This window comes from Sinocyclocheilus rhinocerous, unplaced genomic scaffold (genome assembly GCF_001515625.1).
Source record: "Sinocyclocheilus rhinocerous isolate Xijiao unplaced genomic scaffold, SAMN03320098_v1.1 scaffold171, whole genome shotgun sequence".
NCBI lineage: Eukaryota > Metazoa > Chordata > Actinopteri > Cypriniformes > Cyprinidae > Sinocyclocheilus > Sinocyclocheilus rhinocerous.
In genome coordinates this window covers 238,861-250,853 of record NW_015642206.1, presented here as the reverse complement: position 1 = coordinate 250,853, position 11,993 = coordinate 238,861, and the positions used below count along the sequence as shown (strand labels likewise).

Sequence of the window (11,993 nt, the reverse complement as noted above, 5' to 3'; positions counted from 1 at the left end):
AAAATGCGACTTATACGCGACTTATGTTTTTTCCCCCCTAAAAAACACTTTTTTTTTTTATACGCGTAGCGTATTTTAACCATGCAGCAAACCTTTTTAAATATTTGTATAAATTACTGAAAAAATAAATAATTAAATGACTTTTTAAACCGTTTAACTGATTGTATTAATCGGTTAAAAATTCTTACGGTCGGTTAACCGGTTAAAATGAACATCCCTACTTACAATACAGAAGAGTTTGGGGTAAGCTGTGGCATATTTTACTTAATTTGTCGTCTTAGCATTGAGAAAAGAGAATCAAATACTATTTAAGCATTAAAACAATGCTTATAACTTGCATGCATCTCTCAAAGTTATATATGGCAGCTAAATGATAAACTCTTTCTAAAAATAATGCAGTTTGCAAGAGGAAGGGAGCAAAAACCTACCCCACTCTCCCTAACATTAGAAAATGCCTGCAAAATGTCTAGAAATGCTAAGTCAACGGTAGTATATTTGGTGGTTTCTCACCGTATGAGCTGTGAAATTAGTCACTATTTTCAGAGGATCTCAATCTCTGATGTGTTAATGAGAAAATGAGGGAATAAGTCTGAGGTGGGAGAGATGCTGCTGCTCTCTATGCCTGAGAATTGACCTTGATTTACTACTTATATTATTATGCACTAGATCTGGTCATTGACCAGGGTTAGGAGGAAGCAAGCTGCTCCTTAACCCCAAGGTTAAAAAAAAAAAATCAATGAAGTCATGCCTCAGTAATGGGCTAATAGTATTTTAGTATTGGATTGGATTAGTATCTTTAAAACCAGGTGTCTAGCTTGACCGGATTCTCCTCCATGAAGCCTGATCGTAACTTTGAGCACTGAAATAGACTACACTGTGGGGTAGCTGATGCTTGACTGTGGCCTTTAGCATTGTGTCTCTATTAAGACTGCTGTATCATCACTGCCTGCAGCCACACTGGCTGCCATTCAGGTAGGACTGGATGTGATGCCAATGGCATAGAGGGATGGGGGTGATGTGGGTGTGCATGTCTGTGTGCTTTCTGGGATGGCTGGGGGCTTGTTCATGTAAAATGTGACCGAAAACAGCAGAGCTGTCTCATATTGTTAAGAAAAAGCAGTAAGATTTAAGGAAGGTTGTTTTGTAGTTCTGCTCAAAACACCAACCCAAACACATCAACATACAATACCATTTAAAGACGGGGCACACTTGACTGAAATAAAGTTTCTGTTAAAAACCTGTTGATTTAAAAGCCTATGCTTAAACACAAGAAAATGCATGTCTATGCCATGAATTTCTTTACAAAACTGCCAAGTGAACATGTGCATTTCTTTTAAAAAAATTGAAAAACCCAGGATGCCTCTTCCTACTTTAAAGAAGCTAAAACATTAGTTAAGTTTTGATTTGCTTAACATTTTTAGTTTCTATTTGATTCCAATTGTATTGTTTTCATTGTTTAGGGGTCTAATTTTTAAAAATATGTAAAATAGATAACAATATGTAAAATAGTAACAAAGATATAAAAATAATATACAAATATTTATTAATAATAACATAAAAACAAAAACAAATATAAAACAATATATGTATATAATTATTATATAATTGTATTTGTACTATACAATTCGCTTATCCAAATTTACATGATTGTAAGTAATTACTATATTATAATTTTATTTAAAGTAAAAATGTATTATTAGTATATAAAATTCATGTTTACATGTTTACAATTCATGCAGGATTCATTGGCTCACAAAGCAGTGATCCATGGTGTTTCTTTACAGTTATGTCAGGCTTGTGGTTCAGATTACACATGAAAGGAGAAAAGAGAGGATTGGACAGAGGACCATAACAATACGAGCGGGTGTAATTACAACACATCTCTATAGACTGACCAGCGGATGACACTGACCTACAAACTCTGGGGTACCAAAGATGTTTTTGAAATCGTTGCCAAAATCGATCTTGTGGGCCAAGCCAAAGTCAATGAGCTTAATGCGCGGGTGAGGCACACTCCGGTTCAACAGCATGATGTTCTCCGGCTGAGAGAGATGAGAACAGAGAAAGAATTGGAGGGAGAATGCAAAAGAGAGAATCAGAGGAACTAATGATAGGTGCAGAACAAAAACACAGCAGGAGTGAGAGAGAGAGAGCAGGAAATCTGCCATAACACATGGAAATCACATGCAAAGCTACAGAAACGTTCACTAGAAAGCACAGGCATACTCAAGCCAGTCAGTAACAGATCCCTGCCTGGACATTCCATAGAAACAATACTTCCTTCAGTGGGCTTTATTCATGCATGGACTAATCTCTTAAAAGCTCCAATGACTTCAAAATATTTAACAGAAATGTTAGGGAAAGCTGTGTGGATGACTGCTCTGAAAGCAGTGGATCTAATTACTTAAACGCCGTTGCTAGAGTAACATGAATGTTTCGAAATAAAATGCTAATAATGAGCAACTCTGTGACAGCTTGACTATTTTATTTTATTCTTTAGGTCTCAGTTAAGTTGGTTAATGTGAATGTCGGCTGCTTTGAAGTTCATTTTTCAGTTAGACTGGTTATTCAGGTTAAGTGGTTTTAGTGGGAGGTAAAAACTCAATCTACATCTGAAACTTTCAAAACAAAGACTACTAGAATATTAATGCGATTCTGCAATAAAACCTGTCAAAAATTACAGGGACTGAATTTATGACCATCCCAGCTCTGGGATGCCCAGCAATTATGTAAAGGGTGGAAATAAGTGGATAACCAGCAAGGAAGATAAAAGCACCTCAACTGATTTGTTGTGGCTGGTCCACGGCGATGCTAATCGCCACAGTCTGCCATTGGGGTGAAACTCAAACATGTCTCAGTACCTTCAGGTCAAAGTGGGCAATCTGTTTGGAGTGTAGGTAACTGACTCCATCCAAGATCTGCTTGAGGAACTCGGTGGCCTCCTCTTCACTCAATGACTCTTTCTCAGCTAGAAAGTCAAAGAGCTCCCCACCTGCCACACTGTATAGAGAGAGGACAGATGCTGACACTTGCAATAGAGCTGGTTAGTTGATCATCTTCATTTAACCAGGATAAAACTAATTGAGAATTAAAGGGATAGTTCACCAAAAATGAAAATGTTGTCATCATTTACTCACCCTCGCGTCGTTCCAAACCTGTATGAGTTTCTTTCTTATGTTGAACATAAAAGAAGATATTTTGAAGAATGCTGGTAATCAAACATTTGATGGTCCCCATTGACTCCATAGTATTTCTTTCTCTACTATGGAAGTGTTTCTCTACTGTGGGGACCAACAACTGTTTGGTTCTTCAAAATATCTAAAGAAAGAACTCATACAGGTTTGGAATGACATGAGGGTGAGTAAATGATGACAAAAGTTTTTGGGTGAATTATTCCTTTAAACACAAGAGTGACTTGGCCAAGACAGCAGCAAAGAACACAATAACTAGTTGCATACAACCAAAAAATTAGTGAAAAAAAAACAAATCGCAAATTATAAGAATAAAAAAAAAAATAACTAAACATTCGCAATTAAAATATCAATATAACCTTTCAAACCAGTTCTACACTAACACGGGGAACAGCCAGATGTGGACAATAGATAGAAGACAATGGATAAATAGGTTTAAAAAAGTGATTTAGGTGAGAATCATAAACCCTACAAATCAACTTTCACTAAATAAAATAGAAAGAAAAAGACCAATAAAATTACCGGAAAATTAATTTAGAAATAAGAGATCACTATAGTGTATCAAAAAATAAATAAACAGTAATATACAGTATATCTCACAGAGTGAGTCTAGCTAATTAAACAGAAGAACCAATCTCTCTAATGTTTCTGAGTGATTCACTCTGACAGAAAGGGATGTTGGCAGTGCTATAATCATGGCTTCTGGGAGAGGACCAACAGGATGATCTGGCCATATATTTATTCAGCAGAAGGAAGCTGCAAACCAGCTGCACGCTGATGACATGATAACGCTTGCTGCTAATTGTGAGGTTGAGCAAGTGCAGCGACGAGCCACCCAGCTGCAAAAACACCGGCAGCAGATATGTCTCTATTCCCTTCACAGAAACGGAAAGAAAAACACCAGCCCCCACCCTGAACAACAGAAGGCTTGTAGCCAGATTTCTGACTCGTCTAGTCCTCATTACAGCTTGTTCTGGCAAAGAACCAGCCACTTAATCAAGAAAAGACCATCTGAACGACATGTAAAGCAACAAACCACCATTTAGAGTGGATCTTAGTTCTTCCTCAAAAGTGCTCATTGTATCAACCTGCTACCTTGAAATTGTGAATTTCTTTCCAGGCAAACTGATAAAAAGCCGTTTTCACTTTCGGAAGTTGCGTAGTGCCAGCCAATCAGATTTCAGCCAGCACGTGCTATTTTTGTATGCCTCAGACGGTCAGTGAACAGACTGTGGGCGGTCCATGAGTATGCCATCTGAGACTAAAAAAAAACAACAACACACTATAGTCTGTAACATCTCACTTCACAATATTAGTTGGCAGCACAAAAGTTTTGAGAGGACGCCAAATGACCTGAAAATGAAACTTGACCTTCAGTTCCGAGGTCAGGACTGTGTGGTTATATCCTTAAGCAAGGTACTTAACTCCAGATTCTTCAGTAAACAAAATAGCTTCACTGATGAGTAATGTGTAACAAATATGAGCTCAGAACATAGCTGCAGGGACGCCCTTTGTCACATGGTATGAAGAAGCAAAGAAAACCAGTTGGATGAGGAGACACTTCAAGAGGTTCTGAGGAAAGACACTTCCTTCACATAATCTATGTGTAACAAAACAATTCTGCTGAAAAGGTTAAGGTTCAACATTCCAGACACTGATTCCGTTAAATACTTACTGTATTTACTAAATTGCAAAATATCAAATTACAAAGCTCCTTAAAATAATTGCATATTTCAAAACCTATTCTGTTCAGATAATGAGGAATTACACACAATGTAACGATGAGTGACTCAGTGATGGCTTGATTATTTTTTAATTTGTCCTTTGGGTCACACTTTAAGTTGCTTGCAATGTTAGACGTTAATGTTAGATGTTGGTTTTCAAGTTAGACTGGTTACTCTAGGAAGTGATTTTTGAAGCACAATAGGATAATACTACATCCTAGTCTGTCCAATACACACAAACACACACACACATAATGATATATAAAAAAAAATAACAAATGTAATGTCAGGTCTATTAGCAACTCTGACACCAGTCTAGTCAGGATGCAACCCTCAATGGCTTTTACATCTGCATTTTTTAGATAACCTGTAATATAAACTTAATGCACATATTACTTAAAATAAACTTTGCTTAATCAGTCAAAGGTCTTTGTCTTTGTGTACCAGTATAGTTAAGACAGTACAGACATCAATACATATATTTTCTCTTTGAACACATTGGCAGTAGTGTGCATAGTACAACAGGCAAAACTGGTTCACCTACTCAATGGACTGGTTCTCCTCAACCCCCCACTGTTGACCTTGTCAAGTGTTTGCTTTGCAAGTAAAGGTTGGTGCTACTGAATTCATTGAGAAGCCCTTGAAAATGTATTCTATACATTTATTTATACGATCATGTTCCAGAGCTCTACAAGAGCTAGTTGTTCATGCACTACAGTGTCTATTACCAGTCTGAGTTCTTAGTTTTTAGAAATGGAGGCTGTTAATGATTTCATGATTCAGTAAATGCAAGGAAAAACAATGACTTACAGCTCCAGGATGAGAATGACCTCGTTCTTGTTTTCAAACACATTGTGCAGGGTGATGACATTGGGGTGCTGGATTTCCTTCAAGATGCTGACCTCCCTCTCAATGTCGTTTTTGGAGACCCCTCGCCGACTGGATTTGCTGCGCCTTTTCTTGATAAATTTGGCTGCATACTCCACTCCAGTGCTTTTATGACGGCATTTCTTTACCACGGCAAACTGACCACTGAAAAAAATAAAAAATAAAACAACGATTGTTGTCATATTTAAGCACTAACAACCAAATATTCAAGAGCCTGGTTACTCAAAGCACATTAAATATTTTACAGAATAGGACTAAATACAGTACACACCTCAATACAAAAGTCTTAACATTAAGCAGAGGTTTGTTGCATAGAATTTCAGAATAGTAATATTCAGAAAATGACATGATGCTCTAAAATTAGAAGAGAAGATGAATCTTTAATGTTTTACTCCTCTATAACATATTGCCCACAGGCAGGACTCCATATTCCCCTTTGACATGTTCCCATCTCAGTCTCCGTAAGTCACGACATGCGTTCTGAACCACTGCCAGAAACCAACAGTCACCCAAGCTGAACGGTTGCAAATCGCCAACAAAATCAAGTCAGGCTGAACATCACAACCACATTTAATCACTAATATCAAGCCGTGTAAGAATGTAAGAATTCTGCTGAATGACATAAAAAAGACCTATTACTTCAGCAGATTAAACACAAAACAGCATGATAGCTATGTTTTCCCACATGCTGTAGATATTCAGTGCTGTTCTAAGGATAATATTATCAGGGTGGATAACAATGACTCCCACGCTATGCCATTTAAAAGCATCACAACAAACACACCCGTATAATACACCGACAAGCACATTTGGGCCCCTGAAGCTTGTAACTCTGCCAAACAAGCAGCATATATTGTGAGGAATTTCCCAATAGGATCCTCTCAAAATGTCACAGCTCTGCAACATTTCTGGCTCTTTTTTAATGTAGCTGTTATACAGCTGTTGGGAGGTTTCTTTCTACGGAGATAACAATAGCTTTTAGGCAAAGAAACAAAAAGCTAAACAACACGGGAAAGGAAAAGGAAAAGGAGTCCTCGGGATGGGGCTTTCTGATGCAAATACAAAACGTAGGGCCTCTATATTCTTGCCTGCTCCACCTTTTGTCACCCAGACAGCAATCAGGCCCCACAGCAACGAGAGACAGTACATTTGCATTTTATCTGGGGCCTGAAAGGTTCAGAGAAAGCAGACATCCTCCCTGAGTCATCTTAAAGGAGTAGTTCACGCAAGAATGAAAACAGTGTCATCATTTAGGCCTAAATTAAATGCATTTGACTCCTATGCAACACAAAACATGAATTTCTGAAGAATGCCCTGGCCACTTCCTTCCACATATTAAAAGTGAATGATGACTGGGGCTGACAAGCACAAAAAAAAAGTACAATAAAATCAGTTTCCAAGTCATTTATTCTAAAGCCACTGGACAGCCTGTGTAACAAACAAACTAAAACAACAATCATAATTCACTGCTAAACTTCACCTTCAGCAGACTTTTAAAAGGATAGTTCTGTCATCACTTATTCAACCTTATATGTTCCAAACAAGCTTTTGTGCATCTTTAACGCACAAATCAAGATACTTTTAATGAAACCTGACAGATTTTTGTCCTTCAAGTGAAAGTCCATTCCACCAAATCTATGACACTTCAAAATGTTCATAAAGACATCGTAAAATAAATGTATATAAATAGAACGCCGGCTCCTGCGTCAGCAGCATCACACACGTCCTGTGGTACTCTCACGAACGTGCGTCTAAGACTAATACGGAAGAGAAGAAATTGTTGAATGAAGTCATTATTTTTGTTTTCTTTGCATACAAAAAGTATTCTCGTAGCTTCATAGCATTACGGTTGGACCACTAATGTCACAAAGACATGTGCCGGTATTCGGTAATGCGATATGTCACGATAATGAATATGCACGGTATTGTTATCATGGGCACTTCAAAATACAGAGAATAATTATTTATTACAAATTATTCAGAATTTTGAATGCATTTTAAGAATACTTCTTAAAATGAAAATAAAGTGAAACTTAAATCTATAGGGGTGGTTGGATTTATTCACGCACGTTAAAATATTTATTTAAAGCTTCTTTCTTTTCAGATTCTTATTTACAGCATTATCTTAATAGGCTGTATATTAACTTTGGGAGAAAACCGGTAGTTCTATGTGAAATCAGGCCCCCATATAGCACCCCCATATAGCCAAAATGGCATGATCATAACACCTCTGCGAATATTCGACTGTGAGATTGCTAGTCGAATCGGGCTCCTCCTATCGAAGCGTCGACTATTCTGGGTTACCCCTAATATATATATATATATATTGTATGTCTCCCTTATCAGACACACCCAATTCATGTCTTGCAGTCTCTACTAATGAGCTGATGAGTTGAATCAGGTGTGTTAGATGAGGGAGACATACAAAATGTGCAGGGCTAGGGGTCCTCCAGGACAGGTTTGAGAACCACTGGTATAGATGACAGTATTTTCACAAAAAAGCCAAAAATTTCAGTCTGTTCCTCATACAAAGATGTTGTATGGCTTCAGAAGAAGTAATATGGATCACTTTTATAATACTTTTTTGAGATTTTGGAGCTTGACTGCACCCGTCCTCATTTACTTCCATTACAGAAGAAAGTCATACTGGTTTGGAACATTTCCATATTAAAGGCACAATATGTAATATTTTTTATTAAAATATCCAAAAACCACTAGAACAGTGTTATATATTTTGCTGACTTGTGTACTTGCATTATCCCAAATGTTTCGAAGAATGTCTAAATGTCTAAATCAGAAAGTCATGCCTCGTGGTTCTGACAGCGTAGCTTTTGGCATTCAGGCATGTCTAAATGCTTTTGTCAGTGACACTCCTCAGTGGGAGCAGGGCATGGGTCTTCAGCTGTGCCAGTTTCCATAGCAGTGCTGGGGGCAGGGCAGCGGGAGAGGAGGGGGTCGTGTCAGCTAGAAAGAGGCCTGCGGAGCACAACGGTCCACAGCAAACATCGTCATACATAGCTCGGCAACCAGCCAACAATAGACATGGCATGTTTTTCTCTTATACGAGTCAGGCAGTTCCCAAAGTCCTTTTCAGAGCTGTTTCTGTCCGCTCTGTTGGCAGTGCATCTTGCCTTACGGCAGTTCCGGCCACTGCTACAGGACAAGCACGTGTTGGTCTGCATGGACAACACTGCGGCCGTGTCATACATCAACCGGCAGGGAGGTCTACGTTCATGTCGCATGTCACAGCTAGCCCGTCATCTCCTTCTCTGGAGTCAGATGTGGCTCAAGTCGCTGCGCACTGTCCACATTCCGGGGGAGCTCAATCATGCAGCCGACGCGCATGATTGAGCTCTCCATCCCGAGACAGTCTGGCTGATTTGGAGTCGATTCGGGAAAGACCATGTAGACCTGTTTGCTTCCCGCGAGTCCTCCCACTGGCAGCTGTATTACTCCCTGACCGAGGCCCCCCTCTGCACGGACGCACTGGCACACAGCTGACCTCAGGCTCTACACAAGTATGCGTTTCCCCCAGTGAGCCTTCTCGCACAGACACTGTGCAAGGTCAGGGAGGACGAGGAACAGGTCTTGCTGGTTGCGCCGTACTGGCCCACCCGGACCTGGTTTTTGGAACTAATGGTCCTCGCGACAGCCCCTCCCTGGCGCATCCCTCTGAGGAAGGACCTCCTTTCACAGGGGCTTGGCACCATATCGCACCCGCGTCCAGATCTCTGGGACCTCCACGTATGGCTCCTAGACGGGACACGGCAGACTTAAGTGATCTGCCACCGGCGGAGGTAAACGCGCAAGCCTATGCTCTGAAGTGGAGTCTGTTCGTGAACTGGTGTTCTTTCTCGCCGAGAAGACCCCCGCACGATTGGAGTAGTGCTTTCTTTCCTGCAAGAAAGTTTGGAGCGTAGGCTCTCACCCTCCACCTTGAAAGTGTATGTGGCTGCTATCGCAGCACATCACGATGCCTGAGGGGTGCTAGAAGGTTAAATCCTCCTAGGCCACCCCTGGTGCCCTCCTGGGATCTCTCTACTGTCCTGGCTGGCCTTCAGATGGATCCCTTTGAGCCGCTGGACTTAGTTGAGCTTAAGTGTCTGTCTGCTAAGACAGCGCTCCTGACCGCACTCACTTCCATCAAGAGGGTCGGGGACCTCCAAGCATTTTCGGTGAGCGAAGAGTGCCTTGTGTTCGGGCCAGCCTACTCTCACATTGTCCTGAGACCCTGGCCTGGATACATGCCCAAGGTTTCCACCACGCCCTTTCGCGATCAGGTGGTGAACCTGCAAGCACTACCCTCGGAGGAGGCAGATCCAGCCTTGGCGTTGCTGTGTCCCGTAAGAGCGTTGCGCATATAAGTGGAACGCACCCGGAGCTTTAGAAGCTCTGAGCATCTCTTTGTCTGCTACGGAGGTCAGCAGAAAGGGAAGGCTGTCTCCAAGCAGAGGTTGGCCCACTGGATAGTGGATGCCATTGCCTTGGACTACCAATCCCAAGGCGCGCCTCTCTGGCAGACATCTGTAGAGCTGCGGGCTGGGCGACACCAAACACCTTCGCGAGATTTTACAGTCTCCGCGTTGAGCCGGTTTCTTCCCATGTTTTGGGTAACAGGAAAATGGCGGGAAGAGCCGGCCCATGTCATGCTTTCTGTGCCATTCCCCCTCACCCGGGGATGCGAGCGCCTTTTCCTCCTCCAGTAAGTTCCCCGGTTGGCGAACTCTGGTTGAGTATCCTCCAGCACCCCCGGCAGTCAGACTGGGCGGAGCAGTCTGACGCCAGGCCCAGTATCGGTGTTAGCTTGCCCGGGTTTCCAGTCAGCCCCTTTACTGGGCTAGGTGTCCATATGGCTTGATTCCCTGCGGGCGATCCCATATGTGTATTCTTCCACGGTAAGGTTTCCCTCTCAGTGAACCAGTGTCTTCCCTTTGACAGACCACTCTGTCAGTCTCTGCTGGCAGCAGTTCCTCCCTACTCCTAGGTAGGACCTGCCTCAGAGACCCATTCCATATGTAGTACTGCCCCAGGCCTGGGTCAGTCCATATCAGTGTCTCCACATGATACCTCCCTACGGCCAGGATGTGGTCTCCATAGCGCCCTTCTCCGGAAGGCTCGCTTCCCCTTCGTAACTGCCAAGCTGTAAACAACAAACAGGAAAGGTGTGAAGCACCTTTCATGAAGGTCGAAATCCCTTCTCTTAAGAAAACATTTTCTGTCATAGGAACAGCGGCTTGGCTATCTCCAGCAGCAATGTACTCATCGTTACTGCCAAGCTGTAAACAACAAACAGGAAAGGCGTGAAGCACCTTTCATGAAGGTCGAAATCCCTTCTCTTAAGAAAAAAATTTCTGTCATAGGAACAGCGGCTTGGCTATCTCCAGCAGCAATGTACTCACCTTTTGGTCCCTGTGGGCACCAAGGTCAGTGAATTTGCGCTGGGGCATTGGGAAGGTTACGACCTTTGCGTAGCATTTGTCTGACACGAGGCTGCTTATCAACATTTGCAGCGCTACAGGGTTGTGACTGGGTTCAGGTTGTGGCGCTTTCCATGGACCCCCTATGTCGTCACGACATAACTCGTAGTGACCGACAGATAGGGAACGTCTCGCTTACGTACGAGTGGAGACGTTATGTCCCCATGCCACAACCTCGAACCATCGCTGGTTGCCAGGGACAAGTTCTCGGCTCCTCAGCATAAAACCTGAAGAGTGGATGCACCTGTCGCCTATTTATACCCGTATGCACGGGTAGTGGCTCAGGTATACAAAATGCACTAGCTAAATTTCATTGGCGTTTTCTCTTTCCCAAGTTTCCCAAGTGAACCCCCTATATCGTCACGACATAACGTCTCCGCTCCATCCATCAGGGAACGAGGGTTATGTACGTAACCGAGACGTTTCGGTTATTAAGATTCTCAGGGCTCCCGGGGCTATTGTGTTTTCCAGTCGGGCAACCAAAATGCATCACCGCCCTCCCCGACGGGCTATCTTGAACAGTGATATAAAATTCCTTCCTTGATTTGCGTTGTTCACTAGCTTGTAGGGGTAAAACGGATCGTAGTTGATCGTTTGCACGTGTTTCTAAGTCTTGCCGATTTAAACATTCAAGTGTTTTAAACCATTCACGCGCATTCGGAACTGCACTCACACATTCAAAGCGTGCACAGAGAGCCGCGTTTCAGACAATG

The 11,993-nt window shown here is 42.0% G+C and overlaps 1 protein-coding gene across 1 annotated transcript in view; it reads right to left on the bottom strand.

The window, feature by feature from the left end:
* LOC107755715 (death-associated protein kinase 1-like) overlaps nucleotides 1–11,993 on the bottom strand; it is a 95,088-nt gene that overhangs the window by 58,129 nt on the left and 24,966 nt on the right. Inside the window, exons 3-5 of the mRNA XM_016572599.1 lie at nucleotides 5,726–5,947; nucleotides 2,862–3,000; nucleotides 1,913–2,042 (exon numbers count right to left, since the gene is read on the bottom strand). Coding sequence (XP_016428085.1) covers nucleotides 1,913–2,042; nucleotides 2,862–3,000; nucleotides 5,726–5,947 — 491 coding nt within the window. The remainder of the gene's footprint in view (nucleotides 1–1,912; nucleotides 2,043–2,861; nucleotides 3,001–5,725; nucleotides 5,948–11,993) is intronic.